The sequence below is a fragment of the Anolis sagrei genome, chromosome 6, assembly GCF_037176765.1.
Source record: "Anolis sagrei isolate rAnoSag1 chromosome 6, rAnoSag1.mat, whole genome shotgun sequence".
Taxonomy (NCBI): Eukaryota; Metazoa; Chordata; class Lepidosauria; order Squamata; family Dactyloidae; genus Anolis; species Anolis sagrei.
The window spans coordinates 30,225-57,992 of record NC_090026.1 but is presented as its reverse complement, the minus strand read 5'-3'; the positions used below and the strand labels follow the sequence as shown (position 1 = coordinate 57,992).

At 48.4% G+C, this 27,768-nt stretch overlaps 1 protein-coding gene across 1 annotated transcript in view; it reads left to right on the top strand.

The window, feature by feature from the left end:
* Positions 1–2,432: 2,432 nt before the first annotated feature.
* Positions 2,433–27,768, top strand: part of LOC137097303 (mucin-2-like) — a gene marked incomplete at its 5' end in the record, with an annotated part of 40,370 nt that continues 15,034 nt past the window's right edge. Inside the window, 3 exons of the mRNA XM_067469547.1 lie at positions 2,433–2,480; positions 5,130–5,174; positions 10,524–10,629. Coding sequence (XP_067325648.1) covers positions 2,433–2,480; positions 5,130–5,174; positions 10,524–10,629 — 199 coding nt within the window. The remainder of the gene's footprint in view (positions 2,481–5,129; positions 5,175–10,523; positions 10,630–27,768) is intronic.

Genomic DNA, 27,768 nt, shown 5'->3' with positions numbered 1-27,768 from the left:
AACCGCTGCAATCCACTCCTTCTAGTACAACACCTAAGGAACCTACAACTACAAAGACTCCTTCTGCGTCCACTCATGAACCGCTGGAATCCACTCCTTCTAGTACAACACCTAAGGAACCCACAACTACAAAGACTCCTTCTGCTTCCACTCATGAACCGCTGGAATCCACTCCTTCTAGTACAACACCTAAGGAACCTACAACTACAAAGACTCCTTCTGCTTCCACTCATGAACCGCTGAAATCCACTCCTTCTAGTACAACACCTAAGGAACCCACAACTACAAAGACTCCTTCTGCGTCCACTCATGAACCGCTGGAATCCACTCCTTCTAGTACAACACCTAAGGAACCCACAACTACAAAGACTCCTGCTTCCACTCATGAACCGCTGGAATCCACTCCTTCTAGTACAACACCTAAGGAACCCACAACTACAAAGACTCCTTCTGCGTCCACTCATGAACCGCTGGAATCCACTCCTTCTAGTACAACACCTAAGGAACCCACAACTACAAAGACTCCTTCTGCTTCCACTCACGAACCGCTGGAATCCACTCCTTCCAGTACAACACCTAAGGAACCCACAACTACAAAGACTCCTTCTGCTTCCACTCACGAACCGCTGGAATCCACTCCTTCCAGTACAACACCTAAGGAACCCACAACTACAAAGACTCCTTCTGCTTCCACTCACGAACCGCTGGAATCCACTCTTTCCAGTACAACCCCTAAGGAACCCACAACTACAAAGACTCCTTCTGCTTCCACTCACGAACCGCTGGAATCCACTCCTTCCAGTACAACACCTAAGGAACCCACAACTACAAAGACTCCTTCTGCGTCCACTCACGAACTACTGAAATCCACTCCTTCCAGTACAACACCTAAGGAACCCACAACTACAAAGACTCATTCTGCTTCCACTCATGAACCGCTGGAATCCACTCCTTCTAGTACAACACCTAAGGAATGGACAACTACAAAGACTCCTTCTGCGTCCACTCACGAACCGCTGGAATCCACTCCTTTTAGTACAACACCTAAGGAACTCACAACTACAAAGACTCCTTCTGCTTCCACTCACGAACCGCTGGAATCCACTCCTTCTAGTACAACACCTAAGGAATGGACAACTACAAAGACTCCTTCTGATTCCACTCACAAACCGCTGGAATCCACTCCTTTTAGTACAACACATAAGGAACCCACAACTACAAAGACTCCTTCTGCTTCCACTCACAAACCGCTGGAATCCACTCCTTCTAGTACAACACCTAAGGAATCCACAACTACAAAGACTCATTCTGCTTCCACTCATGAACCGCTGGAATCCACTCTTTCCAGTACAACACCTAAGGAACCCACAACTACAAAGACTCCTTCAGCTTCCACTCATGAACCGCTAGAATCTACTCCTTCTAGTACAACACCTAAGGAACCCACAACTACAAAGACTCCTTCTGCTTCCACTCACGAACCGCTGAAATCCACTCCTTTTAGTACAACACCTAAGGAACCCACAACTACAAAGACTCCTTCTGCTTCCACTCACGAACCGCTGGAATCCACTCCTTCCAGTACAACACCTAAGGAATCCACAACTACAAAGACTCATTCTGCTTCCACTCATGAACCGCTGGAATCCACTCTTTCCAGTACAACACCTAAGGAACCCACAACTACAAAGACTCCTTCTGCTTCCACTCACGAACCGCTGGAATCCACTCCTTCTAGTACAACACCTAAGGAACCCACAACTACAAAGACTCCTTCTGCTTCCACTCACGAACCGCTGGAATCCACTCTTTCCAGTACAACCCCTAAGGAACCCACAACTACAAAGACTCCTTCTGCTTCCACTCACGAACCGCTGGAATCCACTCCTTCCAGTACAACACCTAAGGAACCCACAACTACAAAGACTCCTTCTGCGTCCACTCACGAACTACTGAAATCCACTCCTTCCAGTACAACACCTAAGGAACCCACAACTACAAAGACTCCTTCTGCGTCCACTCACGAACTGCTGAAATCCACTCCTTCCAGTACAACACCTAAGGAATCCACAACTACAAAGACTCCTTCTGCTTCCACTCACGAACCGCTGGAATCCACTCCTTTTAGTACAACACCTAAGGAACTCACAACTACAAAGACTCCTTCTGCTTCCACTCACGAACCGCTGGAATCCACTCCTTCTAGTACAACACCTAAGGAATGGACAACTACAAAGACTCCTTCTGATTCCACTCACAAACCGCTGGAATCCACTCCTTTTAGTACAACACCTAAGGAACCCACAACTACAAAGACTCCTTCTGCTTCCACTCACAAACCGCTGGAATCCACTCCTTCTAGTACAACACCTAAGGAATCCACAACTACAAAGACTCATTCTGCTTCCACTCATGAACCGCTGGAATCCACTCTTTCCAGTACAACACCTAAGGAACCCACAACTACAAAGACTCCTTCTGCGTCCACTCATGAACCGCTGGAATCCTCTCCTTCCAGTACAACACCTAAGGAACCCACAACTACAAAGTCTCCTTCTGCGTCCACTCATGAACCGCTGGAATCCACTCTTTCCAGTACAACACCTAAGGAACCCACAACTACAAAGTCTCCTTCTGCTTCCACTCACGAACCGCTAGAATCCACTCTTTCCAGTACAACACCTAAGGAACCCACAACTACAAAGACTCCTTCTGCGTCCACTCATGAACCGCTGGAATCCTCTCCTTCCAGTACAACACCTAAGGAACCCACAACTACAAAGTCTCCTTCTGCGTCCACTCATGAACCGCTGGAATCCACTCTTTCCAGTACAACACCTAAGGAACCCACAACTACAAAGACTCCTTCTGCTTCCACTCATGAACCGCTGGAATCCACTCTTTCCAGTACAACACCTAAGGAACCCACAACTACAAAGACTCCTTCTGCGTCCACTCATGAACCGCTGGAATCCACTCTTTCCAGTACAACACCTAAGGAACCCACAACTACAAAGACTCCTTCTGCGTCCACTCATGAACCGCTGGAATCCACACTTTCCAGTACAACACCTAAGGAACTCACAACTACAAAGACTCCTTCTGCGTCCACTCATGAACCGCTGGAATCCACTCCTTCTAGTACAACACCTAAGGAACCCACAACTACAAAGACTCCTTCTGCTTCCACTCATGAACCGCTGGAATCCACTCCTTCTAGTACAACACCTAAGGAATCCACAACTACAAAGACTCCTTCTGCTTCCACTCATGAACCGCTAGAATCCTCTCCTTCCAGTACAACACCTAAGGAACCCACAACTACAAAGACTCCTTCTGCTTCCACTCACGAACCGCTAGAATCCACTCCTTCCAGTACAACACCTAAGGAACCCACAACTACAAAGACTCCTTCTGCTTCCACTCACGAACCGCTGGAATCCACTCCTTCCAGTACAACACCTAAGGAATCCACAACTACAAAGACTCCTTCTGCTTCCACTCATGAACCGCTAGAATCATCTCCTTCCAGTACAACACCTAAGGAACCCACAACTACAAAGACTCCTTCTGCTTCCACTCACGAACCGCTGGAATCCACTCCTTCCAGTACAACACCTAAGGAACCCACAACTACAAAGACTCCTTCTGCTTCCACTCATGAACCGCTGGAATCCACTCCTTCTAGTACAACACCTAAGGAATCCACAACTACAAAGACTCCTTCTGCTTCCACTCATGAACCGCTAGAATCCACTCCTTCCAGTACAACACCTAAGGAACCCACAACTACAAAGACTCCTTCTGCTTCCACTCATGAACCGCTGGAATCCACTCCTTCTAGTACAACACCTAAGGAACCCACAACTACAAAGACTCCTTCTGCTTCCACTCACGAACCGCTGGAATCCACTCCTTCCAGTACAACACCTAAGGAACCCACAACTACAAAGACTCCTTCTGCTTCCACTCACGAACCGCTGGAATCCACTCCTTCCAGTACAACACCTAAGGAACCCACAACTACAAAGACTCCTTCTGCTTCCACTCACGAACCGCTGGAATCCACTCCTTCTAGTACAACACTTAAGGAACCCACAACTACAAAGACTCCTTCTGCGTCCACTCATGAACCGCTGGAATCTACTCCTTCCAGTACAACAGCTAAGGAACCCACAACTACAAAGACTCCTTCTGCTTCCACTCACGAACCGCTGGAATCCACTCCTTCCAGTACAACAGCTAAGGAACCCACAACTACAAAGACTCCTTCTGCGTCGACTCACGAACTGCTGGAATCCACTCCTTCTAGTACAACACATAAGGAACCCACAACTACAAAGACTCCTTCTGCGTCCACTCATGAACCGCTGCAATCCACTCCTTCTAGTACAACACCTAAGGAACCTACAACTACAAAGACTCCTTCTGCGTCCACTCATGAACCGCTGGAATCCACTCCTTCTAGTACAACACCTAAGGAACCCACAACTACAAAGACTCCTTCTGCTTCCACTCATGAACCGCTGGAATCCACTCCTTCTAGTACAACACCTAAGGAACCTACAACTACAAAGACTCCTTCTGCGTCAACTCATGAACCGCTGAAATCCACTCCTTCTAGTACAACACCTAAGGAACCCACAACTACAAAGACTCCTTCTGCGTCCACTCATGAACCGCTGGAATCCACTCCTTCTAGTACAACACCTAAGGAAACCACAACTACAAAGACTCCTTCTGCTTCCACTCATGAACCGCTGGAATCCACTCCTTCTAGTACAACACCTAAGGAACCCACAACTACAAAGACTCCTTCTGCGTCCACTCATGAACCGCTGGAATCCACTCCTTCTAGTACAACACCTAAGGAACCCACAACTACAAAGACTCCTTCTGCTTCCACTCACGAACCGCTGGAATCCACTCCTTCCAGTACAACACCTAAGGAACCCACAACTACAAAGACTCCTTCTGCTTCCACTCACGAACCGCTGGAATCCACTCCTTCCAGTACAACACCTAAGGAACTCACAACTACAAAGACTCCTTCTGCTTCCACTCACGAACCGCTAGAATCCTCTCCTTCCAGTACAACACCTAAGGAACCCACAACTACAAAGACTCCTTCTGCGTCCACTCATGAACCGCTGGAATCCACTCCTTCTAGTACAACACCTAAGGAACCCACAACTACAAAGACTCCTTCTGCGTCCACTCATGAACCGCTGGAATCCACTCCTTCCAGTACAACACCTAAGGAACTCACAACTACAAAGACTCCTTCTGCTTCCACTCACGAACCGCTAGAATCCTCTCCTTCCAGTACAACACCTAAGGAACCCACAACTACAAAGACTCCTTCTGCGTCCACTCATGAACCGCTAGAATCCACTCCTTCTAGTACAACACCTAAGGAACCCACAACTACAAAGACTCCTTCTGCGTCCACTCATGAACCGCTGGAATCCACTCCTTCCAGTACAACACCTAAGGAACCCACAACTACAAAGACTCCTTCTGCTTCCACTCACGAACCGCTGGAATCCACTCCTTCCAGTACAACACCTAAGGAACCCACAACTACAAAGACTCCTTCGGCTTCCACTCATGAACCGCTGGAATCCACTCCTTCTAGTACAACACCTAAGGAACCCACAACTACAAAGACTCCTTCTGCTTCCACTCATGAACCGCTGGAATCCACTCCTTCTAGTACAACACCTAAGGAATCCACAACTACAAAGACTCCTTCTGCTTCCACTCATGAACCGCTAGAATCCTCTCCTTCCAGTACAACACCTAAGGAACCCACAACTACAAAGACTCCTTCTGCTTCCACTCACGAACCGCTAGAATCCACTCCTTCTAGTACAACACCTAAGGAACCCACAACTACAAAGACTCCTTCTGCTTCCACTCACGAACCGCTGGAATCCACTCCTTCCAGTACAACACCTAAGGAACCCACAAATACAAAGACTCCTTCTGCTTCCACTTACGAACCGCTGGAATCCACTCCTTCCAGTACAACACCTAAGGAACCCACAACTACAAAGACTCCTTCTGCTTCCACTCACGAACCGCTGGAATCCACTCCTTCCAGTACAACACCTAAGGAACCCACAACTTCAATGACTCCTTCTGCTTCCACTCACGAACCGCTGGAATCCACTCCTTCCAGTACAACACCTAAGGAACCCACAACTACAAAGACTCCTTCTGCTTCCACTCACGAACCGCTGGAATCCACTCCTTCTAGTACAACACTTAAGGAACCCACAACTACAAAGACTCCTTCTGCGTCCACTCATGAACCGCTGGAATCTACTCCTTCCAGTACAACAGCTAAGGAACCCACAACTACAAAGACTCCTTCTGCTTCCACTCACGAACCGCTGGAATCCACTCCTTCCAGTACAACAGCTAAGGAACCCACAACTACAAAGACTCCTTCTGCGTCGACTCACGAACTGCTGGAATCCACTCCTTCTAGTACAACACATAAGGAACCCACAACTACAAAGACTCCTTCTGCTTCCACTCATGAACCGCTGCAATCCACTCCTTCTAGTACAACACCTAAGGAACCTACAACTACAAAGACTCCTTCTGCGTCCACTCATGAACCGCTGGAATCCACTCCTTCTAGTACAACACCTAAGGAACCCACAACTACAAAGACTCCTTCTGCTTCCACTCATGAACCGCTGGAATCCACTCCTTCTAGTACAACACCTAAGGAACCTACAACTACAAAGACTCCTTCTGCGTCAACTCATGAACCGCTGAAATCCACTCCTTCTAGTACAACACCTAAGGAACCCACAACTACAAAGACTCCTTCTGCGTCCACTCATGAACCGCTGGAATCCACTCCTTCTAGTACAACACCTAAGGAACCCACAACTACAAAGACTCCTTCTGCTTCCACTCATGAACCGCTGGAATCCACTCCTTCTAGTACAACACCTAAGGAACCCACAACTACAAAGACTCCTTCTTCTTCCACTCATGAACCGCTAGAATCCTCTCCTTCCAGTACAACACCTAAGGAAGCCACAACTACAAAGACTCCTTCTGCGTCCACTCACGAACTGCTGAAATCCACTCCTTCCAGTACAACACCTAAGGAACCCACAACTACAAAGACTCCTTCTGCTTCCACTCACGAACTGCTGAAATCCACTCCTTCCAGTACAACACCTAAGGAATCCACAACTACAAAGACTCCTTCTGCTTCCACTCACAAACCGCTGGAATCCACTCCTTCCAGTACAACACCTAAGGAACCCACAACTACAAAGACTCCTTCTGCTTCCACTCACGAACCGCTGGAATCCACTCCTTCCAGTACAACACCTAAGGAACCCACAACTACAAAGACTCCTTCTTCTTCCACTCATGAACCGCTAGAATCCTCTCCTTCCAGTACAACACCTAAGGAATCCACAACTACAAAGACTCCTTCTGCGTCCACTCACGAACTGCTGAAATCCACTCCTTCCAGTACAACACCTAAGGAACCCACAACTACAAAGACTCCTTCTGCTTCCACTCACGAACTGCTGAAATCCACTCCTTCCAGTACAACACCTAAGGAATCCACAACTACAAAGACTCCTTCTGCTTCCACTCACGAACCGCTGGAATCCACTCCTTCCAGTACAACACCTAAGGAACCCACAACTACAAAGACTCCTTCTGCTTCCACTCACGAACCGCTGGAATCCACTCCTTCCAGTACAACACCTAAGGAACCCACAACTACAAAGACTCCTTCTGCTTCCACTCACGAACCGCTGGAATCCACTCCTTCCAGTACAACACCTAAGGAACCCACAACTACAAAGACTCCTTCTGCTTCCACTCACGAACCGCTGGAATCCACTCCTTCCAGTACAACACCTAAGGAACCCACAACTACAAAGACTCCTTCTGCTTCCACTCACGAACCGCTGGAATCCACTCCTTCTAGTACAACACCTAAGGAACCCACAACTACAAAGACTCCTTCTGCTTCCACTCACGAACCGCTGGAATCCACTCCTTCTAGTACAACACCTAAGGAACCCACAACTACAAAGACTCCTTCTTCTTCCACTCATGAACCGCTAGAATCCTCTCCTTCCAGTACAACACCTAAGGAATCCACAACTACAAAGACTCCTTCTGCGTCCACTCATGAACTGCTGAAATCCACTCCTTCCAGTACAACACCTAAGGAACCCACAACTACAAAGACTCCTTCTGCTTCCACTCACGAACTGCTGAAATCCACTCCTTCCAGTACAACACCTAAGGAATCCACAACTACAAAGACTCCTTCTGCTTCCACTCACGAACCGCTGGAATCCACTCCTTCCAGTACAACACCTAAGGAACCCACAACTACAAAGACTCCTTCTGCTTCCACTCACGAACCGCTGGAATCCACTCCTTCCAGTACAACACCTAAGGAACCCACAACTACAAAGACTCCTTCTGCGTCCACTCACGAACTACTGAAATCCACTCCTTCCAGTACAACACCTAAGGAACCCACAACTACAAAGACTCCTTCTGCGTCCACTCACGAACTGCTGAAATCCACTCCTTCCAGTACAACACCAAAGGAACCCACAACTACAAAGACTCCTTCTGCTTCCACTCACGAACTGCTGAAATCCACTCCTTCTAGTACAACACCTAAGGAACCCACAACTACAAAGACTCCTTCTGCGTCCACTCACGAACTGCTGAAATCCACTCCTTCCAGTACAACACCTAAGGAACCCACAACTACAAAGACTCCTTCTGCTTCCACTCACGAACCGCTGGAATCCACTCCTTCTATTACAACACCTAAGGAACCCACAACTACAAAGACTCCTTCTGCTTCCACTCACGAACCGCTGGAATCCACTCCTTCCAGTACAACACCTAAGGAACCCACAACTACAAAGACTCCTTCTGCTTCCACTCACGAACCGCTGGAATCCACTCCTTCCAGTACAACACCTAAGGAACCCACAACTACAAAGACTCCTTCTGCTTCCACTCACGAACCGCTGGAATCCACTCCTTCCAGTACAACACCTAAGGAACCCACAACTACAAAGACTCCTTCTGCTTCCACTCACGAACCGCTGGAATCCACTCCTTCCAGTACAACACCTAAGGAACCCACAACTACAAAGACTCCTTCTGCGTCCACTCACGAACTACTGAAATCCACTCCTTCCAGTACAACACCTAAGGAACCCACAACTACAAAGACTCCTTCTGCTTCCACTCACGAACTGCTGAAATCCACTCCTTCCAGTACAACACCAAAGGAACCCACAACTACAAAGACTCCTTCTGCTTCCACTCACGAACTGCTGAAATCCACTCCTTCTAGTACAACACCTAAGGAACCCACAACTACAAAGACTCCTTCTGCGTCCACTCACGAACTGCTGAAATCCACTCCTTCCAGTACAACACCTAAGGAACCCACAACTACAAAGACTCCTTCTGCTTCCACTCACGAACCGCTGGAATCCACTCCTTCTATTACAACACCTAAGGAACCCACAACTACAAAGACTCCTTCTGCTTCCACTCACGAACCGCTGGAATCCACTCCTTCCAGTACAACACCTAAGGAACCCACAACTACAAAGACTCCTTCTGCTTCCACTCACGAACCGCTGGAATCCACTCCTTCCAGTACAACACCTAAGGAACCCACAACTACAAAGACTCCTTCTGCTTCCACTCACGAACCGCTGGAATCCACTCCTTCCAGTACAACACCTAAGGAATCCACAACTACAAAGACTCCTTCTGCTTCCACTCATGAACCGCTAGAATCATCTCCTTCCAGTACAACACCTAAGGAACCCACAACTACAAAGACTCCTTCTGCTTCCACTCACGAACCGCTGGAATCCACTCCTTCCAGTACAACACCTAAGGAACCCACAACTACAAAGACTCCTTCTGCTTCCACTCATGAACCGCTGGAATCCACTCCTTCTAGTACAACACCTAAGGAATCCACAACTACAAAGACTCCTTCTGCTTCCACTCATGAACCGCTAGAATCCACTCCTTCCAGTACAACACCTAAGGAACCCACAACTACAAAGACTCCTTCTGCTTCCACTCATGAACCGCTGGAATCCACTCCTTCTAGTACAACACCTAAGGAACCCACAACTACAAAGACTCCTTCTGCTTCCACTCACGAACCGCTGGAATCCACTCCTTCCAGTACAACACCTAAGGAACCCACAACTACAAAGACTCCTTCTGCTTCCACTCACGAACCGCTGGAATCCACTCCTTCCAGTACAACACCTAAGGAACCCACAACTACAAAGACTCCTTCTGCTTCCACTCACGAACCGCTGGAATCCACTCCTTCTAGTACAACACTTAAGGAACCCACAACTACAAAGACTCCTTCTGCGTCCACTCATGAACCGCTGGAATCTACTCCTTCCAGTACAACAGCTAAGGAACCCACAACTACAAAGACTCCTTCTGCTTCCACTCACGAACCGCTGGAATCCACTCCTTCCAGTACAACAGCTAAGGAACCCACAACTACAAAGACTCCTTCTGCGTCGACTCACGAACTGCTGGAATCCACTCCTTCTAGTACAACACATAAGGAACCCACAACTACAAAGACTCCTTCTGCGTCCACTCATGAACCGCTGCAATCCACTCCTTCTAGTACAACACCTAAGGAACCTACAACTACAAAGACTCCTTCTGCGTCCACTCATGAACCGCTGGAATCCACTCCTTCTAGTACAACACCTAAGGAACCCACAACTACAAAGACTCCTTCTGCTTCCACTCATGAACCGCTGGAATCCACTCCTTCTAGTACAACACCTAAGGAACCTACAACTACAAAGACTCCTTCTGCGTCAACTCATGAACCGCTGAAATCCACTCCTTCTAGTACAACACCTAAGGAACCCACAACTACAAAGACTCCTTCTGCGTCCACTCATGAACCGCTGGAATCCACTCCTTCTAGTACAACACCTAAGGAAACCACAACTACAAAGACTCCTTCTGCTTCCACTCATGAACCGCTGGAATCCACTCCTTCTAGTACAACACCTAAGGAACCCACAACTACAAAGACTCCTTCTGCGTCCACTCATGAACCGCTGGAATCCACTCCTTCTAGTACAACACCTAAGGAACCCACAACTACAAAGACTCCTTCTGCTTCCACTCACGAACCGCTGGAATCCACTCCTTCCAGTACAACACCTAAGGAACCCACAACTACAAAGACTCCTTCTGCTTCCACTCACGAACCGCTGGAATCCACTCCTTCCAGTACAACACCTAAGGAACTCACAACTACAAAGACTCCTTCTGCTTCCACTCACGAACCGCTAGAATCCTCTCCTTCCAGTACAACACCTAAGGAACCCACAACTACAAAGACTCCTTCTGCGTCCACTCATGAACCGCTGGAATCCACTCCTTCTAGTACAACACCTAAGGAACCCACAACTACAAAGACTCCTTCTGCGTCCACTCATGAACCGCTGGAATCCACTCCTTCCAGTACAACACCTAAGGAACTCACAACTACAAAGACTCCTTCTGCTTCCACTCACGAACCGCTAGAATCCTCTCCTTCCAGTACAACACCTAAGGAACCCACAACTACAAAGACTCCTTCTGCGTCCACTCATGAACCGCTAGAATCCACTCCTTCTAGTACAACACCTAAGGAACCCACAACTACAAAGACTCCTTCTGCGTCCACTCATGAACCGCTGGAATCCACTCCTTCCAGTACAACACCTAAGGAACCCACAACTACAAAGACTCCTTCTGCTTCCACTCACGAACCGCTGGAATCCACTCCTTCCAGTACAACACCTAAGGAACCCACAACTACAAAGACTCCTTCGGCTTCCACTCATGAACCGCTGGAATCCACTCCTTCTAGTACAACACCTAAGGAACCCACAACTACAAAGACTCCTTCTGCTTCCACTCATGAACCGCTGGAATCCACTCCTTCTAGTACAACACCTAAGGAATCCACAACTACAAAGACTCCTTCTGCTTCCACTCATGAACCGCTAGAATCCTCTCCTTCCAGTACAACACCTAAGGAACCCACAACTACAAAGACTCCTTCTGCTTCCACTCACGAACCGCTAGAATCCACTCCTTCTAGTACAACACCTAAGGAACCCACAACTACAAAGACTCCTTCTGCTTCCACTCACGAACCGCTGGAATCCACTCCTTCCAGTACAACACCTAAGGAACCCACAAATACAAAGACTCCTTCTGCTTCCACTTACGAACCGCTGGAATCCACTCCTTCCAGTACAACACCTAAGGAACCCACAACTACAAAGACTCCTTCTGCTTCCACTCACGAACCGCTGGAATCCACTCCTTCCAGTACAACACCTAAGGAACCCACAACTTCAATGACTCCTTCTGCTTCCACTCACGAACCGCTGGAATCCACTCCTTCCAGTACAACACCTAAGGAACCCACAACTACAAAGACTCCTTCTGCTTCCACTCACGAACCGCTGGAATCCACTCCTTCTAGTACAACACTTAAGGAACCCACAACTACAAAGACTCCTTCTGCGTCCACTCATGAACCGCTGGAATCTACTCCTTCCAGTACAACAGCTAAGGAACCCACAACTACAAAGACTCCTTCTGCTTCCACTCACGAACCGCTGGAATCCACTCCTTCCAGTACAACACCTAAGGAACCCACAACTACAAAGACTCCTTCTGCGTCGACTCACGAACTGCTGGAATCCACTCCTTCTAGTACAACACATAAGGAACCCACAACTACAAAGACTCCTTCTGCGTCCACTCATGAACCGCTGCAATCCACTCCTTCTAGTACAACACCTAAGGAACCTACAACTACAAAGACTCCTTCTGCGTCCACTCATGAACCGCTGGAATCCACTCCTTCTAGTACAACACCTAAGGAACCCACAACTACAAAGACTCCTTCTGCTTCCACTCATGAACCGCTGGAATCCACTCCTTCTAGTACAACACCTAAGGAACCTACAACTACAAAGACTCCTTCTGCGTCAACTCATGAACCGCTGAAATCCACTCCTTCTAGTACAACACCTAAGGAACCCACAACTACAAAGACTCCTTCTGCGTCCACTCATGAACCGCTGGAATCCACTCCTTCTAGTACAACACCTAAGGAACCCACAACTACAAAGACTCCTTCTGCTTCCACTCATGAACCGCTGGAATCCACTCCTTCTAGTACAACACCTAAGGAACCCACAACTACAAAGACTCCTTCTTCTTCCACTCATGAACCGCTAGAATCCTCTCCTTCCAGTACAACACCTAAGGAAGCCACAACTACAAAGACTCCTTCTGCTTCCACTCACGAACTGCTGAAATCCACTCCTTCCAGTACAACACCTAAGGAACCCACAACTACAAAGACTCCTTCTGCTTCCACTCACGAACTGCTGAAATCCACTCCTTCCAGTACAACACCTAAGGAATCCACAACTACAAAGACTCCTTCTGCTTCCACTCACAAACCGCTGGAATCCACTCCTTCCAGTACAACACCTAAGGAACCCACAACTACAAAGACTCCTTCTGCTTCCACTCACGAACCGCTGGAATCCACTCCTTCCAGTACAACACCTAAGGAACCCACAACTACAAAGACTCCTTCTTCTTCCACTCATGAACCGCTAGAATCCTCTCCTTCCAGTACAACACCTAAGGAATCCACAACTACAAAGACTCCTTCTGCGTCCACTCACGAACTGCTGAAATCCACTCCTTCCAGTACAACACCTAAGGAACCCACAACTACAAAGACTCCTTCTGCTTCCACTCACGAACTGCTGAAATCCACTCCTTCCAGTACAACACCTAAGGAATCCACAACTACAAAGACTCCTTCTGCTTCCACTCACGAACCGCTGGAATCCACTCCTTCCAGTACAACACCTAAGGAACCCACAACTACAAAGACTCCTTCTGCTTCCACTCACGAACCGCTGGAATCCACTCCTTCCAGTACAACACCTAAGGAACCCACAACTTCAATGACTCCTTCTGCTTCCACTCACGAACCGCTGGAATCCACTCCTTCCAGTACAACACCTAAGGAACCCACAACTACAAAGACTCCTTCTGCTTCCACTCACGAACCGCTGGAATCCACTCCTTCCAGTACAACACCTAAGGAACCCACAACTACAAAGACTCCTTCTGCTTCCACTCACGAACCGCTGGAATCCACTCCTTCCAGTACAACACCTAAGGAACCCACAACTACAAAGACTCCTTCTGCTTCCACTCACGAACCGCTGGAATCCACTCCTTCTAGTACAACACCTAAGGAACCCACAACTACAAAGACTCCTTCTGCTTCCACTCACGAACCGCTGGAATCCACTCCTTCTAGTACAACACCTAAGGAACCCACAACTACAAAGACTCCTTCTTCTTCCACTCATGAACCGCTAGAATCCTCTCCTTCCAGTACAACACCTAAGGAATCCACAACTACAAAGACTCCTTCTGCGTCCACTCATGAACTGCTGAAATCCACTCCTTCCAGTACAACACCTAAGGAACCCACAACTACAAAGACTCCTTCTGCTTCCACTCACGAACTGCTGAAATCCACTCCTTCCAGTACAACACCTAAGGAATCCACAACTACAAAGACTCCTTCTGCTTCCACTCACGAACCGCTGGAATCCACTCCTTCCAGTACAACACCTAAGGAACCCACAACTACAAAGACTCCTTCTGCTTCCACTCACGAACCGCTGGAATCCACTCCTTCCAGTACAACACCTAAGGAACCCACAACTACAAAGACTCCTTCTGCGTCCACTCACGAACTACTGAAATCCACTCCTTCCAGTACAACACCTAAGGAACCCACAACTACAAAGACTCCTTCTGCGTCCACTCACGAACTGCTGAAATCCACTCCTTCCAGTACAACACCAAAGGAACCCACAACTACAAAGACTCCTTCTGCTTCCACTCACGAACTGCTGAAATCCACTCCTTCTAGTACAACACCTAAGGAACCCACAACTACAAAGACTCCTTCTGCGTCCACTCACGAACTGCTGAAATCCACTCCTTCCAGTACAACACCTAAGGAACCCACAACTACAAAGACTCCTTCTGCTTCCACTCACGAACCGCTGGAATCCACTCCTTCTATTACAACACCTAAGGAACCCACAACTACAAAGACTCCTTCTGCTTCCACTCACGAACCGCTGGAATCCACTCCTTCCAGTACAACACCTAAGGAACCCACAACTACAAAGACTCCTTCTGCTTCCACTCACGAACCGCTGGAATCCACTCCTTCCAGTACAACACCTAAGGAACCCACAACTACAAAGACTCCTTCTGCTTCCACTCACGAACCGCTGGAATCCACTCCTTCCAGTACAACACCTAAGGAACCCACAACTACAAAGACTCCTTCTGCTTCCACTCACGAACCGCTGGAATCCACTCCTTCCAGTACAACACCTAAGGAACCCACAACTACAAAGACTCCTTCTGCGTCCACTCACGAACTACTGAAATCCACTCCTTCCAGTACAACACCTAAGGAACCCACAACTACAAAGACTCCTTCTGCTTCCACTCACGAACTGCTGAAATCCACTCCTTCCAGTACAACACCAAAGGAACCCACAACTACAAAGACTCCTTCTGCTTCCACTCACGAACTGCTGAAATCCACTCCTTCTAGTACAACACCTAAGGAACCCACAACTACAAAGACTCCTTCTGCGTCCACTCACGAACTGCTGAAATCCACTCCTTCCAGTACAACACCTAAGGAACCCACAACTACAAAGACTCCTTCTGCTTCCACTCACGAACCGCTGGAATCCACTCCTTCTATTACAACACCTAAGGAACCCACAACTACAAAGACTCCTTCTGCTTCCACTCACGAACCGCTGGAATCCACTCCTTCCAGTACAACACCTAAGGAACCCACAACTACAAAGACTCCTTCTGCTTCCACTCACGAACCGCTGGAATCCACTCCTTCCAGTACAACACCTAAGGAACCCACAACTACAAAGACTCCTTCTGCTTCCACTCACGAACCGCTGGAATCCACTCCTTCCAGTACAACACCTAAGGAACCCACAACTACAAAGACTCCTTCTGCGTCCACTCACGAACTACTGAAATCCACTCCTTCCAGTACAACACCTAAGGAACCCACAACTACAAAGACTCCTTCTGCGTCCACTCACGAACTGCTGAAATCCACTCCTTCCAGTACAACACCTAAGGAATCCACAACTACAAAGACTCCTTCTGCTTCCACTCACGAACCGCTGGAATCCACTCCTTTTAGTACAACACCTAAGGAACTCACAACTACAAAGACTCCTTCTGCTTCCACTCACGAACCGCTGGAATCCACTCCTTCTAGTACAACACCTAAGGAATGGACAACTACAAAGACTCCTTCTGCGTCCACTCACGAACCGCTGGAATCCACTCCTTCCAGTACAACACCTAAGGAACCCACAACTACAAAGACTCCTTCTGCTTCCACTCACAAACCGCTGGAATCCACTCCTTCTAGTACAACACCTAAGGAATCCACAACTACAAAGACTCATTCTGCTTCCACTCATGAACCGCTGGAATCCACTCTTTCCAGTACAACACCTAAGGAACCCACAACTACAAAGACTCCTTCTGCTTCCACTCACGAACCGCTAGAATCCACTCCTTCCAGTACAACACCTAAGGAACCCACAACTACAAAGACTCCTTCTGCTTCCACTCATGAACCGCTAGAATCTACTCCTTCTAGTACAACACCTAAGGAACCCACAACTACAAAGACTCCTTCTGCTTCCACTCACGAACCGCTGGAATCCACTCCTTTTAGTACAACACCTAAGGAACCCACAACTACAAAGACTCCTTCTGCTTCCACTCACGAACCGCTGGAATCCACTCCTTCCAGTACAACACCTAAGGAATCCACAACTACAAAGACTCATTCTGCTTCCACTCATGAACCGCTGGAATCCACTCTTTCCAGTACAACACCTAAGGAACCCACAACTACAAAGACTCCTTCTGCTTCCACTCACGAACCGCTGGAATCCACTCCTTCTAGTACAACACCTAAGGAATGGACAACTACAAAGACTCCTTCTGATTCCACTCACAAACCGCTGGAATCCACTCCTTTTAGTACAACACCTAAGGAACCCACAACTACAAAGACTCCTTCTGCTTCCACTCACGAACCGCTAGAATCCACTCCTTCTAGTACAACACCTAAGGAACCCACAACTACAAAGACTCCTTCTGCTTCCACTCACGAACCGCTGGAATCCACTCCTTTTAGTACAACACCTAAGGAACCCACAACTACAAAGACTCCTTCTGCTTCCACTCATGAACCGCTAGAATCCACTCCTTCTAGTACAACACCTAAGGAACCCACAACTACAAAGACTCCTTCTGCTTCCACTCACGAACCGCTGGAATCCACTCCTTCTAGTACAACACCTAAGGAATGGACAACTACAAAGACTCCTTCTGATTCCACTCACAAACCGCTGGAATCCACTCCTTTTAGTACAACTCCTAAGGAACCCACAACTACAAAGACTCCTTCTGCTTCCACTCACAAACCGCTGGAATCCACTCCTTCTAGTACAACACCTAAGGAATCCACAACTACAAAGACTCATTCTGCTTCCACTCATGAACCGCTGGAATCCACTCTTTCCAGTACAACACCTAAGGAACCCACAACTACAAAGACTCCTTCTGCGTCCACTCATGAACCGCTGGAATCCTCTCCTTCCAGTACAACACCTAAGGAACCCACAACTACAAAGTCTCCTTCTGCTTCCACTCACGAACCGCTAGAATCCACTCCTTCCAGTACAACACCTAAGGAACCCACAACTACAAAGACTCCTTCTGCGTCCACTCACGAACCGCTAGAATCTACTCCTTCTAGTACAACACCTAAGGAACCCACAACTACAAAGACTCCTTCTGCTTCCACTCACGAACCGCTGGAATCCACTCCTTCCAGTACAACACCTAAGGAACCCACAACTACAAAGACTCCTTCTGCTTCCACTCACGAACCGCTGGAATCCACTCCTTCTAGTACAACACCTAAGGAACCCACAACTACAAAGACTCCTTCTGCGTCCACTCATGAACCGCTGGAATCTACTCCTTCCAGTACAACAGCTAAGGAACCCACAACTACAAAGACTCCTTCTGCTTCCACTCACGAACCGCTGGAATCCACTCCTTCCAGTACAACACCTAAGGAACCCACAACTACAAAGACTCCTTCTGCTTCCACTCACGAACCGCTGGAATCCTCTCCTTCCAGTACAACACCTAAGGAACCCACAACTACAAAGACTCCTTCTGCGTCCACTCATGAACCGCTGGAATCTACTCCTTCCAGTACAACACCTAAGGAATCCACAACTACAAAGACTCCTTCTGCTTCCACTCACGAACCGCTGGAATCCACTCCTTCCAGTACAACACCTAAGGAACCCACAACTACAAAGACTCCTTCTGCTTCCACTCACGAACCGCTGGAATCCTCTCCTTCCAGTACAACACCTAAGGAACCCACAACTACAAAGACTCCTTCTGCTTCCACTCATGAACCGCTAGAATCATCTCCTTCTAGTACAACACCTAAGAAACCCACAACTACAAAGACTCCTTCTGCTTCCACTCATGAACCGCTAGAATCATCTCCTTCCAGTACAACACCTAAGGAACCCACAACAACAAAGACTCCTTCTGCTTCCACTCACGAACCGCTGGAATCCACTCCTTCCAGTACAACACCTAAGGAAGCCACAACTACAAAGACTCCTTCTGCTTCCACTCATGAACCGCTGGAATCCACTCCTTCCAGTACAACACCTAAGGAACCCAGAACAACAAAGACTCCTTCTGCTTCCACTCACGAACCGCTGGAATCCACTCCTTCCAGTACAACACCTAAGGAAGCCACAACTACAAAGACTCCTTCTGCTTCCACTCACGAACCGCTGGAATCCACTCCTTCCAGTACAACACCTAAGGAAGCCACAACTACAAAGACTCCTTCTGCTTCCACTCATGAACCGCTGGAATCCACTCCTTCCAGTACAACACCTAAGGAAGCCACAACTACAAAGACTCCTTCTGCTTCCACTCATGAACCGCTGGAATCCACTCCTTCCAGTACAACACCTAAGGAACCCACAACTACAAAGACTCCTTCTGCTTCCACTCATGAACCGCTGGAATCCACTCCTTCCAGTACAACACCTAAGGAACCCACAACTACAAAGACTCCTTCTGTTTCCATTCACGAACCGCTGGAATCCACTCCTTCTAGTACAACACCTAAGGAACCCACAACCACAAAGACTCCTTCTGCTTCCACTCATGCACGGCTGGAATCCACTCCTTCTAGTACAACACCTAAGGAACCCACAACCACAAAGACTCCTTCTGCTTCCACTCACGAACCGCTAGAATCCACTCCTTCCAGTACAACACCTAAGGAACCCACAACTACAAAGACTCCTTCTGCTTCCACTCACGAACCGCTGGAATCCACTCCTTCCAGTACAACACCTAAGGAACCCACAACTACAAAGACTCCTTCTGCTTCCACTCATGAACCGCTGGAATCCACTCCTTCCAGTACAACACCTAAGGAACCCACAACTACAAAGACTCCTGCTGCGTCCACTCATGCACGGCTGGAATCCGCTCCTTCCAGTACAACACCTAAGGAACCCACAAGTACAAAGACTCCTTCTGCTTCCACTCACGAACCGCTGGAATCCACTCCTTCCACTACAACACCTAAGGAACCCACAACTACAAAGACTCCTTCTGCTTCCACTCACGAACCGCTGGAATCCACTCCTTCTAGTACAACACCTAAGGAACCCACAACTACAAAGACTCCTTCTGCTTCCACTCACGAACCGCTGGAATCCACTCCTTCTAGTACAACACCTAAGGAACCCACAACTACAAAGACTCCTTCTGCTTCCACTCACGAACCGCTGGAATCCACTCCTTCTAGTACAACACCTAAGGAACCCACAACTACAAAGACTCCTTCTGCTTCCACTCATGAACCGCTAGAATCATCTCCTTCCAGTACAACACCTAAGGAACCCACAACTACAAAGACTCCTTCTGCTTCCACTCACGAACCGCTGGAATCCACTCCTTCTAGTACAACACCTAAGGAACCCACAACTACAAAGACTCCTTCTGCTTCCACTCATGAACCGCTAGAATCATCTCCTTCCAGTACAACACCTAAGGAACCCACAACTACAAAGACTCCTTCTGCTTCCACTCACGAACCGCTGGAATCCACTCCTTCCAGTACAACACCTAAGGAACCCACAACTACAAAGACTCCTTCTGCTTCCACTCACGAACCGCTGGAATCCACTCCTTCCAGTACAGCACCTAATGAACCCACAACTACAAAGACTCCTTCTGCTTCCACTCATGAACCGCTGGAATCCACTCCTTCCAGTACAACACCTAAGGAACCCACAACTACAAAGACTCCTTCTGCTTCCACTCACGAACCGCTGGAATCCACTCCTTCTAGTACAACACCTAAGGAACCCACAACCACAAAGACTCCTTCTGCTTCCACTCATGCACGGCTGGAATCCACTCCTTCTAGTACAACACCTAAGGAACCCACAACCACAAAGACTCCTTCTGCTTCCACTCACGAACCGCTAGAATCCACTCCTTCCAGTACAACACCTAAGGAACCCACAACTACAAAGACTCCTTCTGCTTCCACTCACGAACCGCTGGAATCCACTCCTTCTAGTACAACACCTAAGGAACCCACAACTACAAAGACTCCTTCTGCTTCCACTCACGAACCGCTGGAATCCACTCCTTCTAGTACAACACCTAAGGAACCCACAACTACAAAGACTCCTTCTGCTTCCACTCACGAACCGCTGGAATCCACTCCTTCCAGTACAACACCTAAGGAACCCACAACTTCAAAGACTCCTTCTGCTTCCACTCACGAACCGCTGGAATCCACTCCTTCTAGTACAACACCTAAGGTACCCACAACTACAAAGACTCCTTCTGCTTCCACTCATGAACCACTAGAATCATCTCCTTCCAGTACAACACCTAAGGAACCCACAACTACAAAGACTCCTTCTGCTTCCACTCACGAACCGCTGGAATCCACTCCTTCCAGTACAACCCCTAAGGAACCCACAACTACAAAGACTCCTTCTGCTTCCACTCACGAACCGCTGGAATCCACACCTTCCAGTACAACACCTAAGGAACCCACAACTTCAAAGACTCCTTCTGCTTCCACTCACGAACCGCTGGAATCCACTCCTTCTAGTACAACACCTAAGGAACCCACAACCACAAAGACTCCTTCTGCTTCCACTCACGAACCGCTGGAATCCACTCCTTCCAGTACAACACCTAAGGAACCCACAACTTCAAAGACTCCTTCTGCTTCCACTCACGAACCACTGGAATCCACTCCTTCCAGTACAACACCTAAGGAACCCACAACCACAAAGACTCCTTCTGCTTCCACTCATGAACCGCTGGAATCCACTCCTTCTAGTACAAAACCTAAGGAACCCACAACTACAAAAACTCCTTCTGCTTCCACTCACGAACCGCTGGAATCCACTCCTTCTAGTACAACACCTAAGGAACCCACAACTACAAAGACTCCTTCTGCTTCCACTCACGAACCGCTGGAATCCACTCCTTCCAGTACAACCCCTAAGGAACCCACAACTACAAAGACTCCTTCTGCTTCCACTCACGAACCGCTGGAATCCACTCCTTCCAGTACAACCCCTAAGGAACCCACAACTACAAAGACTCCTTCTGCTTCCACTCACGAACCGCTGGAATCCACTCCTTCTAGTACAACACCTAAGGAACCCACAACCACAAAGACTCCTTCTGCTTCCACTCACGAACCGCTGGAATCCACTCCTTCCAGTACAACACCTAAGGAACCCACAACTTCCAAGACTCCTTCTGCTTCCACTCACGAACCGCTGGAATCCACTCCTTCTAGTACAACACCTAAGGAACCCACAACCACAAAGACTACTTCTGCTTCCACTCACGAACCGCTAGAATCCACTCCTTCCAGTACAACACCTAAGGAACCCACAACCACAAAGACTCCTTCTGCTTCCACTCATGAACCGCTGGAATCCACTCCTTCTAGTACAAAACCTAAGGAACCCACAACTACAAAGACTCCTTCTGCTTCCACTCATGAACCGCTGGAATCCACTCCTTCCAGTACAACACCTAAGGAACCCACAACTACAAAGACTCCTTCTGCTTCCACTCATGAACCGCTGGAATCCACTCCTTCCAGTACAACACCTAAGGAACCCACAACTACAAAGACTCCTTCTGCTTCCACTCACGAACCGCTGGAATCCACTCCTTCTAGTACAACACCTAAGGAACCCACAACCACAAAGACTCCTTCTGCTTCCACTCATGCACGGCTGGAATCCACTCCTTCTAGTACAACACCTAATGAACCCACAACCACAAAGACTCCTTCTGCTTCCACTCACGAACCGCTAGAATCCACTCCTTCCAGTACAACACCTAAGGAACCCACAACTACAAAGACTCCTTCTGCTTCCACTCACGAACCGCTGGAATCCACTCCTTCCACTACAACACCTAAGGAACCCACAACTACAAAGACTCCTTCTGCTTCCACTCACGAACCGCTGGAATCCACTCCTTCTAGTACAACACCTAAGGAACCCACAACTACAAAGACTCCTTCTGCTTCCACTCACGAACCGCTGGAATCCACTCCTTCCAGTACAACACCTAAGGAACCCACAACTACAAAGACTCCTTCTGCTTCCACTCACGAACCGCTGGAATCCACTCCTTCTAGTACAACACCTAAGGTACCCACAACTACAAAGACTCCTTCTGCTTCCACTCATGAACCGCTAGAATCATCTCCTTCCAGTACAACACCTAAGGAACCCACAACTACAAAGACTCCTTCTGCTTCCACTCACGAACCGCTGGAATCCACTGCTTCCAGTACAACCCCTAAGGAACCCACAACTACAAAGACTCCTTCTGCTTCCACTCACGAACCGCTGGAATCCACTCCTTCTAGTACAACACCTAAGGAACCCACAACCACAAAGACTCCTTCTGCTTCCACTCACGAACCGCTGGAATCCACTCCTTCTAGTACAACACCTAAGGAACCCACAACTACAAAGACTCCTTCTGCTTCCACTCACGAACCGCTGGAATCCACTCCTTCTAGTACAACACCTAAGGAACCCACAACTACAAAGACTCCTTCTGCTTCCACTCACGAACCGCTGGAATCCACTCCTTCTAGTACAACACCTAAGGAACCCACAACCACAAAGACTCCTTCTGCTTCCACTCACAAACCGCTGGAATCCACTCCTTCTAGTACAACACCTAAGGAACCCACAACCACAAAGACTCCTTCTGCTTCCACTCACGAACCGCTAGAATCCACTCCTTCCAGTACAACCCCTAAGGAACCCACAACCACAAAGACTCCTTCTGCTTCCACTCACGAACCGCTGGAATCCACTCCTTCTAGTACAACACCTGAGGAACCCACAACTACAAAGACTCCTTCTGCTTCCACTCACGAACCGCTGGAATCCACTCCTTCTAGTACAACACCTAAGGAACCCACAACTACAAAGACTCCTTCTGCTTCCACTCACGAACCGCTGGAATCCACTCCTTCTAGTACAACACCTAAGGAACCCACAACCACAAAGACTCCTTCTGCTTCCACTCACGAACCGCTGGAATCCACTCCTTCTAGTACAACACCTAAGGAACCCACAACCACAAAGACTCCTTCTGCTTCCACTCACGAACCGCTAGAATCCACTCCTTCCAGTACAACACCTAAGGAACCCACAACTACAAAGACTCCTTCTGCTTCCACTCACGAACCGCTGGAATCCACTCCTTCTAGTACAACACCTAAGGAACCCACAACCACAAAGACTCCTTCTGCTTCCACTCATGAACCGCTGGAATCCACTCCTTCTAGTACAACACCTAAGGAACCCACAACTACAAAGACTCCTTCTGCTTCCACTCACGAACCGCTGGAATCCACTCCTTCTAGTACAACACCTAAGGAACCCACAACCACAAAGACTCCTTCTGCTTCCACTCACGAACCGCTAGAATCCACTCCTTCCAGTACAACACCTAAGGAACCCACAACCACAAAGACTCCTTCTGCTTCCACTCATGAACCGCTGGAATCCACTCCTTCTAGTACAACACCTAAGGAACCCACAACTACAAAGACTCCTTCTGCTTCCACTCACGAACCGCTGGAATCCACTCCTTCTAGTACAACACCTAAGGAACCCACAACCACAAAGACTCCTTCTGCTTCCACTCATGCACGGCTGGAATCCACTCCTTCTAGTACAACACCTAAGGAACCCACAACCACAAAGACTCCTTCTGCTTCCACTCACGAACCGCTAGAATCCACTCCTTCCAGTACAACACCTAAGGAACCCACAACTACAAAGACTCCTTCTGCTTCCACTCACAAACCGCTGGAATCCACTCCTTCCAGTACAACACCTAAGGAACCCACAACCACAAAGACTCCTTCTGCTTCCACTCACAAACCGCTGGAATCCACTCCTTCTAGTACAACACCTAAGGAACCCACAACCACAAAGACTCCTTCTGCTTCCACTCACGAACCGCTAGAATCCACTCCTTCCAGTACAACCCCTAAGGAACCCACAACCACAAAGACTCCTTCTGCTTCCACTCACGAACCGCTGGAATCCACTCCTTCTAGTACAACACCTGAGGAACCCACAACTACAAAGACTCCTTCTGCTTCCACTCACGAACCGCTGGAATCCACTCCTTCTAGTACAACACCTAAGGAACCCACAACTACAAAGACTCCTTCTGCTTCCACTCACGAACCGCTGGAATCCACTCCTTCTAGTACAACACCTAAGGAACCCACAACCACAAAGACTCCTTCTGCTTCCACTCACGAACCGCTGGAATCCACTCCTTCTAGTACAACACCTAAGGAACCCACAACCACAAAGACTCCTTCTGCTTCCACTCACGAACCGCTAGAATCCACTCCTTCCAGTACAACACCTAAGGAACCCACAACTACAAAGACTCCTTCTGCTTCCACTCACGAACCGCTGGAATCCACTCCTTCTAGTACAACACCTAAGGAACCCACAACCACAAAGACTCCTTCTGCTTCCACTCATGAACCGCTGGAATCCACTCCTTCTAGTACAACACCTAAGGAACCCACAACTACAAAGACTCCTTCTGCTTCCACTCACGAACCGCTGGAATCCACTCCTTCTAGTACAACACCTAAGGAACCCACAACCACAAAGACTCCTTCTGCTTCCACTCACGAACCGCTAGAATCCACTCCTTCCAGTACAACACCTAAGGAACCCACAACCACAAAGACTCCTTCTGCTTCCACTCATGAACCGCTGGAATCCACTCCTTCTAGTACAACACCTAAGGAACCCACAACTACAAAGACTCCTTCTGCTTCCACTCACGAACCGCTGGAATCCACTCCTTCTAGTACAACACCTAAGGAACCCACAACTACAAAGACTCCTTCTGCTTCCACTCACGAACCGCTGGAATCCACTCCTTCTAGTACAACACCTAAGGAACCCACAACCACAAAGACTCCTTCTGCTTCCACTCACGAACCGCTGGAATCCACTCCTTCTAGTACAACACCTAAGGAACCCACAACCACAAAGACTCCTTCTGCTTCCACTCACGAACCGCTAGAATCCACTCCTTCCAGTACAACACCTAAGGAACCCACAACTACAAAGACTCCTTCTGCTTCCACTCACGAACCGCTGGAATCCACTCCTTCTAGTACAACACCTAAGGAACCCACAACCACAAAGACTCCTTCTGCTTCCACTCATGAACCGCTGGAATCCACTCCTTCTAGTACAACACCTAAGGAACCCACAACTACAAAGACTCCTTCTGCTTCCACTCACGAACCGCTGGAATCCACTCCTTCTAGTACAACACCTAAGGAACCCACAACCACAAAGACTCCTTCTGCTTCCACTCACGAACCGCTAGAATCCACTCCTTCCAGTACAACACCTAAGGAACCCACAACCACAAAGACTCCTTCTGCTTCCACTCATGAACCGCTGGAATCCACTCCTTCTAGTACAACACCTAAGGAACCCACAACTACAAAGACTCCTTCTGCTTCCACTCACGAACCGCTGGAATCCACTCCTTCTAGTACAACACCTAAGGAACCCACAACTACAAAGACTCCTTCTGCTTCCACTCACGAACCGCTGGAATCCACTCCTTCTAGTACAACACCTAAGGAACCCACAACCACAAAGACTCCTTCTGCTTCCACTCACGAACCGCTGGAATCCACTCCTTCTAGTACAACACCTAAGGAACCCACAACCACAAAGACTCCTTCTGCTTCCACTCACGAACCGCTAGAATCCACTCCTTCCAGTACAACACCTAAGGAACCCACAACTACAAAGACTCCTTCTGCTTCCACTCACGAACCGCTGGAATCCACTCCTTCTAGTACAACACCTAAGGAACCCACAACCACAAAGACTCCTTCTGCTTCCACTCATGAACCGCTGGAATCCACTCCTTCTAGTACAACACCTAAGGAACCCACAACTACAAAGACTCCTTCTGCTTCCACTCACGAACCGCTGGAATCCACTCCTTCTAGTACAACACCTAAGGAACCCACAACCACAAAGACTCCTTCTGCTTCCACTCACGAACCGCTAGAATCCACTCCTTCCAGTACAACACCTAAGGAACCCACAACCACAAAGACTCCTTCTGCTTCCACTCATGAACCGCTGGAATCCACTCCTTCTAGTACAACACCTAAGGAACCCACAACCACAAAGACTCCTTCTGCTTCCACTCACGAACCGCTAGAATCCACTCCTTCCAGTACAACACCTAAGGAACCCACAACTACAAAGACTCCTTCTGCTTCCACTCACAAACCGCTGGAATCCACTCCTTCCAGTACAACACCGAAGGAACCCACAACCACAAAGACTCCTTCTGCTTCCACTCACAAACCGCTGGAATCCACTCCTTCTAGTACAACACCTAAGGAACCCACAACCACAAAGACTCCTTCTGCTTCCACTCACGAACCGCTAGAATCCACTCCTTGCAGTACAACCCCTAAGGAACCCACAACCACAAAGACTCCTTCTGCTTCCACTCACGAACCGCTGGAATCCACTCCTTCTAGTACAACACCTGAGGAACCCACAACTACAAAGACTCCTTCTGCTTCCACTCACGAACCGCTGGAATCCACTCCTTCTAGTACAACACCTAAGGAACCCACAACTACAAAGACTCCTTCTGCTTCCACTCACGAACCGCTGGAATCCACTCCTTCTAGTACAACACCTAAGGAACCCACAACCACAAAGACTCCTTCTGCTTCCACTCACGAACCGCTGGAATCCACTCCTTCTAGTACAACACCTAAGGAACCCACAACCACAAAGACTCCTTCTGCTTCCACTCACGAAC